Source organism: Hibiscus syriacus, unplaced genomic scaffold (genome assembly GCF_006381635.1).
Source record: "Hibiscus syriacus cultivar Baekdansim isolate YM2019G1 unplaced genomic scaffold, ASM638163v2 tig00110013_pilon, whole genome shotgun sequence".
Classification (NCBI taxonomy): Eukaryota; Viridiplantae; Streptophyta; class Magnoliopsida; order Malvales; family Malvaceae; genus Hibiscus; species Hibiscus syriacus.
In genome coordinates, this window is record NW_024062563.1 from 2,748,924 (window position 1) to 2,763,403 (window position 14,480).

The 14,480-nt window shown below is 35.1% G+C and overlaps 1 protein-coding gene and 1 pseudogene across 1 annotated transcript; both read right to left on the minus strand.

Annotated features, from left to right (window-relative positions):
- Positions 1 to 5,079: 5,079 nt before the first annotated feature.
- LOC120212530 lies at positions 5,080 to 7,975 on the minus strand (annotated as a pseudogene).
- A 2,685-nt stretch (positions 7,976 to 10,660) lies between these two features.
- On the minus strand, positions 10,661 to 13,812 carry LOC120212419 (phosphatidylinositol/phosphatidylcholine transfer protein SFH12-like). The gene is given in 11 exon segments (XM_039210727.1): positions 10,661 to 10,702; positions 10,829 to 10,936; positions 11,052 to 11,147; positions 11,259 to 11,358; positions 11,488 to 11,537; positions 11,624 to 11,725; positions 11,839 to 11,916; positions 12,148 to 12,191; positions 12,194 to 12,413; positions 13,159 to 13,258; positions 13,624 to 13,812. Coding segments are annotated over 11 exon segments (1,098 nt in total). The 5' UTR covers positions 13,782 to 13,812.
- Between the last annotated feature and the right edge of the window lie 668 nt (positions 13,813 to 14,480).

Below are 14,480 nucleotides of genomic sequence, written 5' to 3' on the forward strand. Positions count from 1 at the left end.
TGTATTTTAAACGAAGTTTTTAGTTCAAAGGCACTTCGGTAAGCATTTCCAAAATACCTCTAAATAGGTCACCATGAAACGACGAATCCCCTCCAACTTTCTCTTTTTATCTCTCTTTAATTATAGATTTTAATCAATCATTTATCTCTTAACTATATATGTTTTATTATTTTTTTCCTTTCTGATTTTAAGGTTTTGTCTTAATTAATTCTGGTCAACTCACGTAGCATGATTACAAGTAGTCATATATTTTAAATTTTTTTAATTATTTAATAATAAACACTCAAATATCTTACATTATACGTACTCAAAACCTCTAAAAATAACAATCATTCCTTTAATTAAAGATGTAACTTGATTTGTACTTGTATAAAATGACGGATACAAATCATGTTCAGGGTGAACAAGTAGAGACGTGTCTACCTTGAAATCTGATTTTACGGATACAAATCATGTTCAGGGTGAACAAGTAGAGACGTGTCTACCTTGAAATCTGATTTTTTTTATATTAATTGTCCGTTTTATTATGGATGTCTATCTTAAAATTTTATTTGTGTCCACGTAATCTATTTTATTTTAAAACATAGGTTTATAAATAAAATTAAATATAAATAAGGATATTTTTTACTTTAAGAATATGTTTAAATATAATTAAATTTAAATGATATATATATTTATTAAAATATCTTTATAATTATAATGAAAAATCCATATACAAACAAAGCTCAATTCAGCCCAATGACGATTTCATTATTCCTTATTGCATGGAATAATCTTTTTTTGGCATCTACAAAGAAAGGCTATATTCCAAGAGAGGTAGGAAACCATAACATTGAATATGTTCATCATTAAATAAGTGAAGAATGGTATAGCCAATCTACATACATACATATATATATATATATATAATAGATAAACGAAAAAAGAAGAGATGAATCAACAGATATCTCACCAGAGAATTACAAGAAATAAACATGCCATGGGACGCATCACAACAAGAAGCTCAAAAACATTTCAAACACAAACGATATCACCTACTTTTGTTATCCATGCTCTTCTTTTCTTTCTCGAGCTTAGTCCCCTTCCGCTTGAGGTGCCAATTTCTCCTTTGTTTTCTGGTTCACAGGAAACCCATCCAAGATTTCAATGTCCGAGTCTGTCAGGTCTTCAAATCTGACTTTGTTGACAATTAGGTTCGTTATCACTGACCAAGCTCCTGCTTTTAACTCGACTGGCTACGCTCTCATGAGCTGTTACGATGGTAAAAGGTAATCAAGATCTCCGAAGATTGTCACAAGAACAAATATATCATCAAATTAATGACCTATAACAGGTTCTACTCACCCGGTGGCTTGCAATCCTTGCTTGTATCTTCAACAACTGCGTAGATGTCGACTTTCATTAAAATTTCACTTCCAGGATGCTTAATTAGCTCAAAGACAAATATGTCACCAACACGAAGATGATTATCTTTAACAAATGCCCGCCAACCACCATAGATGTTTTCTGCCTGAAATTTATCTGAATTGCTGGCCAAGTATTCCCAGAAGAATTGCGCAAGGTCAAATTACTCCTGTGCGTTGCCAAATATTTCCTAGCAAAGTCTGACGGTACACACTGGAATTCAAGAAAGGGATAGAAACCAGAGAATGGGATGCATAAGTTTGTGATTTTAAGCTACTTAGTGTCAGCAAAATGAAGATATAGAGAATAGCCAGGTTCTAGTTTTAAAAGTTACCATTCTGTATGTATGGCTAACGTATGATGGCTGCATGACCATCACGAGAACAGGATTTCCGCTTCCAGAACCTTTGAAAGCACTATCTATATCTGAACAGAATGAGCTTTTTCGATGGCTGTCAACCGTTGCACACAACTGAAAACCTCAGTTTTTACACCTCTCAGCCATAATTTACAAAAGGATAAAATGACATGGGCATCTCAACTGTAAGCCACTGCCAAAATTGAAATAAAGAAAGCATACCATCAACTTTGTTGAGATTTCCGAAATTGATCCCATCATTAGGGCTTATACCAGAAGATAAAGCCACTAACTTCGAATTCGTTCCATGTTGACTAGGTGAATTAGTTCTCATTTTTTTTCGAGGACTTGGAAAATGGGATTTATCTTTACTTTTCCTACTCCCTGAAACAACAGAAATATATCATCCTCTTCACTGTTAGTACATAGATTGATCTATGGAGCACTCTTATCAAAGATTATATTTAACTTCTGTACTCAATCTTGATGAAGACCAACTTGCAATACCCGCTGTTCTTTGTTTCTTGGTTGGAGTCGATGGTTGCATCTTGATTTTTCCCATAAGGTCAGGTTTCAGACATCCCCAAGAACTTGATATTCCTCCGTTGTCATGTTTTGCAGAATATTCGACATCACCTGTTAACATTGGAACTTTTAGGACAACTAACTTTGGAAACATACCATTGCTTAAACTAAAAAAACATTTGAAGAAAAAGATTATGACCCCCAAATTCTTTAGTTGAATATATGCAATCCATGCTCTTCTCCTGTTCATCAAGATTCAAGCCTTTAAATTCTCGGGATATGGAGGAACATCGAGTTTGTTGACAATCAGGTTCAGTATCAATGACCATGCTGGTTCTAACTGGACTGGCTTTGCTCTTATGAGCTGCAACAAAATGAAATGATAAGAAGAAACAAGGGATCTCTATAGATTGTCATATAAACAAACCGATAACCTATATAACAGATGCTACTCACCCTGCGACCTGCAGGCCTTGCTTGCATTTTCAACAACCGGGTAGATGTTCACTCTAAGTAATATTTCATGGAGCTTAATTACCTCAAAAACACAAATGTCACCGACACAAAGATGATTGTCTTGCACAAATGCCTTCCAGCCACCATACAGTTGTGCCCGCAGTTTTCTATTTCCTGCATTCATGTAGTACCCCACAGGCCAAGTTTTCCCAGCAGAATTGCATAAGGTCAGATTACACTTGTGCTTTGTCAAAAATTCCCTAGCAAAGTCCAATGGTATAGCCTGGAATTCAAGAAGGGAAAATAAACCAGAGCACGAAACATTTTCAGTCCAAACAAAAGAGTAAACAATTTGAAATTTGGGGTCAGCAAAATGATGAATTCGAGAGTATCCAGATTTTTCGTTTTACATGTTACCACTTGATAACCATTACTAACAGATGATGGTTGCAGGACCACCATGAAAACTGGATTTTCAGTACTTTTGAAAGTATTAACTATCTGAATTGCGCGAGCCTTTTCAGTGTCTGTCAACCTTTGGGAGCAGCTAAATAGCTCCGTTTTCTCACTTCCACAAGCTGAAATTCCTCCAACTCCTGCCGTAGATGGACTCGAAATCATAGAAAACAACAATATCAAAACGCAGAAAACAAAAAAATGGCATGAACATAACCACTGCTAAAATTGAAATAAAGAATTCATGCATACCATCAACTGTGGCCTTAGAACCATGTGAGTTCTCATTTTTATTGAGATTCCCGAGATCAATCTTACTAGAGCAGGGGGCATCAAGGTTAATGTGCAAAGATGAATCCACTAACTTAAAATCAGTTCCAGTTTCATATGATGAATAATCAGTTCTCATTTTCTTTTGTGGTCGTTGACATGGCAAGTCGGTTTTTCTCTGTTTTTCCTACAGGCATATTCGATCTCTGAAGCACTTCTATCGAAAATCAATACATGGAAATGATAATTCCCTTGATATCAAAAAACCAAAAAGGACACGAATTCCAGTGAGTAATGCTCTGCAAATTCTCGCCAACCCTTTTGGAACCACACCGTTTCCTCAAACCTTGTAAGCTCCACCTGCCATATTGCACCACTTGGGACCTCAAGCTTAACAGTTGGTTTCCATATTTTCTCACAAATTTTCTAGGAGTCCCCTGATGATCAGTTAATGGAAATTTCCACGAATGAATCTGATTACAAAGTAGAAATATCATGAAACGGAGAAAAAGAAGAAGAAATACTTACAAGCAACCCATCATCTCCAACAGCTCCCTGAAGAATTATTTTGAAAAAATGGGGAGTTTTGGATGCAAACATGGGCTGATCATTGTCTCTATGAGGATCAGAACTCATGGTGTAGAAGATTTGTTCAAGAGTAAACGATAGAGCAAATACTTCTGGTGCTAGCTTTAGTACTTACTTCTCCATGAGCTCGTGTAGGAAACATACCTAACAAAAAAGTAAAGAGTGAAAGGCAAAGAGGTTACCCATATTTGTGGTGTCTTAGCTTAATACTTGTCTTGTTTGTGTTGATTTTGTCAGACTCATGCGTTTCTAATACGTTTGAGTAATCATTAGCCTATTTAGAAGTCTTTCTTTTTGAGTTTTGGAATCCATAAGCATGATGGATATGGAAAGCAAGCCTTGCAAGAGAGTAAATATCTTTAAACCTTTCCTTGGAACATACAATTAGAACTTTTGACTGTCTTTTGGTTTTAACCCAACCCAATGCTTTTGGTAATCCAAAAGCACCCTTTTTTTTTACATTTTTATTAAAAAACATATTTTAAAAGTAATTATTATTTGAAAGTGAAATTACATTTTTGGGGTTATGACACAACTCTTTGTTTTTCTCGCGATAAAAAAATTCAATTAAAAGAAGAATTATAAATTTGACCTTTTATCTGTCGCCTTGTTATTCCAGTCCCATGTTCTTTGTCTAAGCTACTTTTTCTCAACTGTAATTAATATTTCCTTTGATGTTATTTAGGAAATAATGTTATTTTTCTTGTTTTATAAATATAGATAGGTGAGAGAAAATAGCAAATTTTCCTTTTTAAAATTGAGATTATGTGTGTGTGGCATTTGAGAGGATTTATGGCTGCACCATCAGCAAGAGCTCGAGCTGATTATGAATGTTTATTTTGATTTAAAAACCAAACGTAGATCAGTTAGCATCATTGCAACTTCAGTATCTGTGTTCAAATGCATCTAAACCTGCAAATAAAACAATCCGGATAACACGATTTATAAAGGGTCACCACGAAAATGACAAGTCCTCTAGATTAAAACTAACAGCACTTCTACAAGTTACACGGCCGAAGTTCGCCACAACAAAACCATGCCAATAAACAAAATACTATGAAGTAAACAAAATCTCCATATCTAAGTTCCGTGGCAGAAGACTCGATAGTGTTCTTTGAGTTGAAACAATAATATCGGTTCTCGGAGTTCATTACAACAAACCAGCAAAACCAAGGATAGCGAAAACAATGTTTACCTAGACCATACTGGCAGATGCAGCCTCTGGGTGGTAGTGAAGCATTTCAGTCCACATCATCTCCCTAATCATCGGTTCTCCCATGTTCTCGTCTATCTCGAGATCAATCGGGATCTTAGCAGGTGGATTGCACCTCGGATCATATAGCCCTGACAGGTAAGGATGTAGGAGTGCTTCTGTGACAGTAATTCTCTTCGATGGGTCAAAAACAAGCATCCTCTGCAACAAATCTATGGCTAACGGATTGGCTTGTGGATATAAATGGCAAAAGTGGATGCCCCTAGAGTGTGGAAGTGACTTGATATACCTTTGAGCTTTCGGGTTATCAATAAACTGAAGATCAGCCTCTTGTTGGCTTCCAAGAACATTGATAATCAGCTTAAGCTGGTTGAGGCATTCCGTTCCAGGAAAGATGGGTTTCCGACCAAGAATCTCTGCAAAGATGCATCCTACCGACCAAACATCAATGGATGTTCCGTAATTGTCACAACAGAGTAGGAGCTCAGGTGCACAGTACCAGCGGATGACAACATACTCTGTCATGAATTGTTCGTTGCCTCTGCTGGTTCGAGCCAGCCCGAAATCACATATCTTTAAGTCACAGTTAGCATTGACAAGGAGGTTCCCAGGCTTCAAATCTCGGTGAAGGATGTTTGCTGTGTGGAGGTACTTTAGCCCTCGTAGTAACTAAAAACATATTACTAAGGTTAGTCACAACCAGACTAATATCTAACAGAAGCTAAAAAAATGGTTTACAACTTTATATGGAACTAAGTTTTCTTCGGCGTAGCAACGGAATAGAGATTCACTATTACTCAAGATTCAACATGGAACAGTTGAGAAAGTTTCGGTATCTCTTAGGTGTGTTGCTGATAAGCAGGCATCATATTTTCAGACTTTTCTTTTAATAATATACATATCCTATGCTGAAAACCAAACAGAATGAGTCTGCATCTGATCAAGCAGTTAAGTACATAGTGAAGCAATTATGTTGAAAAAAAATGGTGAGGGAGGATTAACAGTAATATATTCTTTACCATTTTACGGGAAACCGGATCGAGCGAACCTGTTGTTTAGTGGACAAAATGGAAAGAAAGGGAAAGTAAAAGGAAATGGATGCAGATGCAGAACAATCAGAAAAGACCCTAGGTATATGAAACGATGAACATCACATAATATATGAAACGATGAACAACAATGAACTGAATAACTCTCCTTCATCGAAAATGCATCAGTTTCCCTTGAACTCTAGCTCGATTGTCATCATCTTGTACCGAAATGAATCTAATAACGAGTTTCCACTGGTAAAGTAAAAATTGTTGTAATAAGCCAAAGAACTAGAAGCCTTTTATGTTCATTTTCCTAACGAACTAAATTCACATAGCAACCGGATGATAGAACGGAACTCATCAAAGCCTAAAGCCAAAATTGCACAGTACTGCAGTATAAATGAGCGGCTATTAATGCTTCAAAAATGGGAAACTCATGGTAATTACTAACAAGCCTAATGAACCATTTCAAGTACTTAAAAACCATAATGCAAACTAATAGATAATAGGCAATGTATCTAAATACAGAATTACCATCTAAAGCATATGGAAGTTTATAAGACCCAAATTACTATATTTAACTTCAAAAAACTTACCTGAAATATGAAATACTTGCAATGGTCATTAGAAAGAGGCTGAGGGGACTTGATAATCTGATGCAAATCGGTGTCCATAAGCTCATAGACCAAAACTCGTTATCCGAGTGGGCATCATAACATCTTTCAAGGCTATCACGTTCTCCTGTCGAATGTGTCTGAGGAGTTTCAACTCCCTCAAAGTTCTCAACGCGTCAACACGATTCTCAAACACATTGTTGATCTTCTTTATAGCAACTTTCTCATTGGTTTCCCTGTTGATTGATGAGCAAACGACGCCGTACGCTCCCCTCCCTATAGGCTTGATTGGGACATACTTGGTGTCAATCTCGAAAAGGGTCTGCCACATTGAGTAGTAATGTTTCCCTTCTGGCTTCACTCCATTTGGTGCCTCCACAAGCGTCGCCATTCCTCTGAAATTCCCAGGAAAAAAAATAACATAAAAACCCCACCTTTTGTACCCAAAAGAAAGAAGAAAAACAAATAATGGGGCCTAGAATCAATTCTTACTTCCTGCTTTGATCTTTTTAAATCAGCTTCTTCACTTTTCCTTCTAGAAATTCATATTATTCCTCTGTAAAACTCCAAACTTTGGCCTTCATTTCTTACCCAAAACCCCACCTTTTGCCTACCCTTTTCTTCAAACTCTAAACCACCTTCATATTCACAACTTTGAGATCATTCCTCCTTAAAAAGAAGGAAAAAAAAGCTCCTTTCATTTGTCTTCCCAAGAAAGTTGCAAAACTCTTATCCAAGTGATCTGATCTGATCAGATTTTGGATTTCCAATCAGACTAAAGAGAGAAGAGAGTGGAGAAGAAATATATTTAAAGAGCATGAGGAAAGACCAGGGACAGCGACGTGACGCTCACATGGCATTTTCCCTTGAGGCATAAACGACAGCTATGCACTGTTTTGGTTTGGGATTTTAGGAAATATCACCATAGCCTCTCCTTTTGCTCTTTCTTTTTTTGATAATTTGCCGTTTGATCTTGCTTAAGCGTTGCCATGCATACACTTGAAATTTCTTTGTTTCTCTCTCTACTTTTCCACCATTTTGAGGGAAGTGAACAGAAAATAATTCTTTTTCTTCATGTTTAGATAATTTGGTAATACCAACAGAGGAAAAGTACTGATTCCCAAAGATTTGTCGGGTGTATGACCAATTATTTAACAAAATGACAGCAACTATATACTGCAAACATGTGTTCAAGTTTTTTTATCTGTTAATAAGACTTTATTATCTCATCTTCCCAGTGGCTAAAAAGGGTTGGCCTTGCATTGATAAAAGCGTGGAAAAGATGCCTTCTTCATTTGAATACATTCTCGCCAATCTCCATTGCCTTTTGACTTTGCTTTTCCTTTAATTATCAAAGTGAATTGTTCAACCACACCTGCCATCTACTTCAACTCCTTTTTTCCAAGTAAACACGGCGTTTAGACCGTCTCTATCTGCCTTTCCATTTGTAAAATCGATGTCAACATTTAGGGTAGTTCCAGTTGTGCGAGGGTAACTCTTTTAAGTTAATTTATGACTAATTTTTATTTAAAATATTATTTGTTTCAACTTAAAAAATCATTTAATTGGTAATCATTTACTTATGGGTGTTTGGATGAGGGAATGTGAAATTTTCATGGGAATGTAATTCACATTTTCTGTTTGGTTAGCCTGGGAATCTCATTCCCGGTAATATAAGATTACCAATAGTAGATTTTTTTTGGGTATATTATCGTGAATGTCATTACCCCCTTTCCTTAGGTATTGTTGTATTACCGACGTTTAGGACTAAAATGTCCTTATTTTTTTTCTTTAAAAAATATCATTTTTCTGTCATTGAATAATAAAAATTCTACGAATGTTAAATTACAAATTTATCTTTAAATTATTTTAGATTTACAAAAAAAGTCTATAATTAAAATTTTATATTAAATTCAGGGGTTAAAATAAAATTTACCCTTTCATTAAACCTTTTTATATTTTCAATTTTATAAAAATTATATAAATTTTTTGAATTTAAATTTTTTAAAGAAAATATATAAACATTTTCCAACTTGTTAAAAAAATAAATATATAATAAGGACAATTTTGTCAAATATACATTCCAATAATCTTTTATTCCTTTAACCAAACACAGTAATCTTACATTCCTGCTAAGCCAACCAAACACAAAATACAACATTCACAGTAATCCTATTCCCTGATAATCTTACATTACGTGAACTAAACGCACCCTAAGAATGTTATATTATGACGGATTTTAAAAAATTATTTTTTATTTTAAAAAGTTATACAATTTTATATTTAGTCATAACAAAAATATATTGACAATAATTTTTTAAATTGTAGGTGAAATAGTTTTTTAATTTACATTAATTTTATAAAAAAAATTAATATTTTCGATTTCAAATTAAAATATTATATATTTTACTCTAAAAAGTTACCTTGGTAATTTTTTTTTATTATAATCGATTTTTATCTTTTTCTTTAGCCTTATATGAACTAATTGTATTTTATACTCATCCAAACATTTACAACAACAGAGTACAAGAAAATGTGAAATATTTCTAAGAATGTTTCATTTGTATCTAATGAGAGAACCCCAAAAGTTTTATAATTACTTTTTATCATATAAATTATAATCATCTCATTTTGCTTTATAACAGAGACTGGGAATTATATTTGTAGATTAACTTCAATAAAAGAATAGTACTTAGATGGCTGATTATCCTTCCCATATTGCTTTATAACAGAGACCATAAAGTAAATATGTATATTAACTTCAATAAAAGAATAGAATTTAGATTAACACTGATAAAAATTAAACTCCCCTACATGTTTCTAGGGGAATTCATTTCCTTGCTTTGGAAGCCCTGGTTTCTAAACCAGGCAGATTAAAAAAAACACAATAGGCCGGACTCATGCATGGCGACAGGTATATATGAAAGTGCAAGGAAATGACAATCACCTTTTAAGTCCATGCAAAAATGAGGCACTAAATATTGAGCTTTGTAGTTTCTTTTTCCTCTTTCGTATATGACTCACACTCGTCAGGTACGAGTGTTTGACATGAGTGACAAAATTTTCGGGATTTCCATGTATTTGAATGGTCCTTGAAGGACTAAATCGCATACTCATGTCCAAATATGTGTCGAATTATAGTACTTCAAGAGAAAAGAAGAGTCGAAGCAATATAGATATGTGTCGTTATAGCTTTTGCTAATATGATAGTCAATTGTATGACTGGTAAATAATTTCATCAAAAAATAGCAACAGTTACCTTCTTGGTTGCCATAAGCACTTGTTCCAAGGCATCAGCCCGGCTTAGTGCAGAATTCAACATTTCTTCCTTCTCAGGAGCCATTATTGTAGATTGCATGTTGATAACATCTAGATGTTGAATTCTAGATGTTGATAGCGAGACTAGATGTTGACTGGTATATATGTTGATACCTTCTCTGGTCTTAATCGGTATGCTGCGTGTCACTTTCACCATGGTGGCGACTCCCATAACAAAGGCCATCACACCATTGAAAAGAGGAGAGCTAACCACATAAAGGTTCTTGTGGCTTTCTTGATTGGTAAAAGAATCTGTGATTTCCACAACAAACCTTAGCACCTGCTATAATTTAGAATCCTAATATGGTATCTTAGACACTTATGACACAGAAAATAACAAAACTGACATTGACGCACGATCAAGGAACATGCAGAGTAAATCACAATATGAGTAAGCCATGTACCTTTCGGTAGAGGAGCAAAATTTTCATTTAGCCACTGGAACAATTTCCATTGATGCCTTTGGGACCTGGGAATTTCAGAAGAAACTATGTTGATAGACAATGCATCGTCTAAGGCTTCTATAGTTTTCACAGCTTGCATGTATCAGCTCCTAATAATTGACAGTATTCAGAAAGAAGGCTGCTAAACTTACAATATCCAGTACAGGGGCGGGCTCCGGATGCTCAACTTGATTCTTTGATCGTTTATCTGCAGCATCTGGAACTGGCTCAGCATCGACGGGATCACTAGCCTGTGTTGCCTGTGAAACAAACTACTTGGTCAATCGTTGAAAAATGAAGTGGCAGAGTAACATAGGTCATCGATATAGAGGGAATAAGAGCGAGCTAAGAGCATGTTGATAGAGAAAGTAGAACCTCCGTGGTCACAGTTTTAACCTCTAAAGTTGTTTTCTCTTCAGTGCTTTCAGCCTGAGATTGCTTTGAGCCTTTATGAGAACCACTTTGAACCATCTGCAAGATGGAAAAAATTGGTTAGGAGTGCCTAGAATCCTGATTACAAACCATACTAGATAATCAATATGACTGCAACTGATAAAAAAGAAATAAAAACGACTGGCTCACCTTCATGATCTCTGGGTCCTTCCATGGACCCTTGTCGGAAAGCATGCAACCTCCTTGATCGGCACAAGTACAAATGCCTCCCAAACAATCAGGCAATTCACTGATATAGAGCACCAACAAGAAAAAAAATTATATGTAGATATATATGAGAAGAAAAGAAGTAACACCAGTGATTTGTTTCAACATCGTGAAAAATAAACAAAATTTAGATAATCTAATGGGAATATACCCTTTATCAATTATTTCAAGCAACTTGCTCTGAAATTTGTTTCCAAGAACCTGGTATGTAATCGGTTTCACCAATTCTTATTGGTTAAAATTTGCAAATTCGAGTGTGAGGAAGCGAATGTAATATGCATTCTTACATTGATCTTGGCTGTGGTCTTAGGATCAAGGAAAGACTTGACAGAATTCCACAACATTCTAAATCCGGAACCTGCATTGATGATGAACATGCAGTTCAACGTCTGCAGAAAGCAACAACATTGCACATCACAATTCCATCATCTAATGTTTAAAACGTCACTACCGAATCAAAAACCTGGCAATTATGCATGAATAATGTAAAGGAAATCAGTACCTCAGGATAATTGTCACTGTCAATCTTCTGAAGACTACCTACAAGGTCCCTTGCAGCTTTGGTGAAGCTCTTAAGACCCTGTGCCATTAACGAAATTAAGACGGAAGGCATTCTTACACATGATTAAAATTTTCCTTCTTTCTTTGTAAAGGTAACTGAGGTGGACTGGTTTGAAATGAGCATTTCCTTTTTCTACAAAGAAGGTCGAAGAGGATAGCTAGAAGAACCATCAGGATTAATTTCGGATTTGTTAAACTGAGTATTGAATTTGTTGAAACATAGATATAGTGATTATGGAATCTCACTCACAACTCCATTCACATCCAAGATGGTTGTGCTTTGATCAATATGCTCTTGGCTGCAATTGAGCAAGCTGGAAACTTCATTTGAAAGGTCTTCTCAAACTCCCTTACATGGTATTTGAGATAGCGGTCCATTGTCGTCACTTGCATGAGCTTGCCAGCTTCTACCATGCCTAGTCTTTCTATATAAACTGGTCGTCCATCCATATCGACCCCATGGTACCCTTGGGGATAATATTTCAACACTTCTGAACGCTCCTTGAAGTCGAAGTCCTAAGGGGTCGTTTGGATGGGGTGGAATCCCACATTCCCCCGTTTGGGTTTGGCCGGATGTCATTCCCCGGTAATGTTTTATTATTAATAGTGGATTTTTTGGGATATATTACCGGGAATATTATTACCTCCATTCCCTTAGTTATTGTAACATTACCGACATTTTGGACTAAAATGCCCTTAATTTTTTTTTTCAAAAATATCATTCTTCTGTCATTGAATAATAAAAATTATACGAAGGTTAAATTACAAATTTATCCTTAAACTATTTTAGATTTACAAAAAAAACTATAATTAAAATGTTATATGAAGTTCAGGGGTTAAAATAAAATTTTACCCTTTCATTATACATTTTTATATTTTTTATTTTATAAAAAAATTATATAAATTTTATGAATTTAAATTTTTTAAAGAAAATATATAAATATTTTTCAACTTGTAATATTATACAAATATATAATAAGGACAATTCGGTCAAATATACATTTTAATAATATTTTATTCCTTTAACAAAACAGGGTAATCTTACATTCCTGCTAAACCAACCAAACACAAAATACAACATTCCCAGTAATATTATTCCCTGGTAGTCTTTTATTTTCACCGATAATCTTACATTCCGTGAACCAAACGCACCCTAAAGGGAAAGCAAATGGGAGTCATCTTCTAGAGCTTTTTCAGAAACGCCATATTCGACATGAACATTCAACAAATAGAATAATTCTATGTTTTGTAAGAAGAATACCTCAATAATTGTGTCGGTACCAAATTCTTGCCTCCATTGGAGCATATTTATCCACATTTCCTTTAATTTCTCGAGGTCAAATCGTCTGGCCTTCAAGAACCTGCATTATAGAGAGGTCGGTAAAGTTGAAACTTTAATATAATATCGTCGAACATCTAATTATCTGAAATCTTGGGGATAAATGGCCACATGAATCAGACTGTGTATTGCTGCTCAAATCCTTCTTGAACTTGCAATCTACAATTGGATTCACAAGCAAACCCATTAATCATCCTGCTTACACCTGAATACACGTTAAAACTCAGCCTTATAATATAACAATGTATTTCTCTACAACAAAATAGATGAACCTATGTTGTACAACAAAAATTCATATATTTAGAAGCTTATACCTTGGTATTCATATCGAAATATGTCAGCAATGAGTACTTCTAAGGGAAATGAAGAGTCCGGAAAGATGGTAACCTGAGCATCGTACGATAATCGTCATGTCTTGCAGGTAGCTTGTCCTCCGATACAAGAGCCTGGCGGAAGGCATCAACAGACCGCACCTCCTCCGGAGTACGCTTATCATCAATTTCAATAGACATTACTTTACTGCTCCTCCTACCTCTCTTTGACATAGAATTCCTGAGTTTATTGGATGCACTCCTTGTCGTCATCTTTGCTGATCCGTCCGTATCTGATACAATGGAGAAATTGACATTGAAATGAATATATATGTATATACTAAAAGAAACCATTTCAAGCATTCTCATCTACTAACATTATGTTTTGGTTTCTAAGTGATCATCATAAACAAAATAGCAACTAAATAATATATCACCAGGATACCATTATTGTTATGCCACAACAAACGACCGTAATCAACATTCAACAGTATATAAGGGTACCAAATCAATACAGAAAAAGGGAAAAAGAAATGTACAATGAGATTAAGCAGCAAAAAAAGAAAAAGAAAAGGTTTACAATAAGAAAACCTTGGGTCTCGGCCATTATTTGAAGCTATTAAGGAATTTTTGCAGACAGAGAAACAGTAAAGGGGAGAAGAATCAAGCAGTCGTCGACCCCCCCTGGACCAAAATCTCTGCAAATACGATATTAAATATTACTAACCAACAGCATTCAAATATTACTAACCAAATCTCTAGCTATCGCGTTCGAGTTGGTTTTTTAACTTTTGAAACATGTGAATAATCTTTTTTTTTTCATTACAAATAAGAAATTTGAGCGAAATGCAAGGACTTTCCATTAAAAAAATGTTGGGACTCGGGGAATTCATGTCGGACCAAACGGTCTTTTCCTCTTTTTGCGGGCAATTT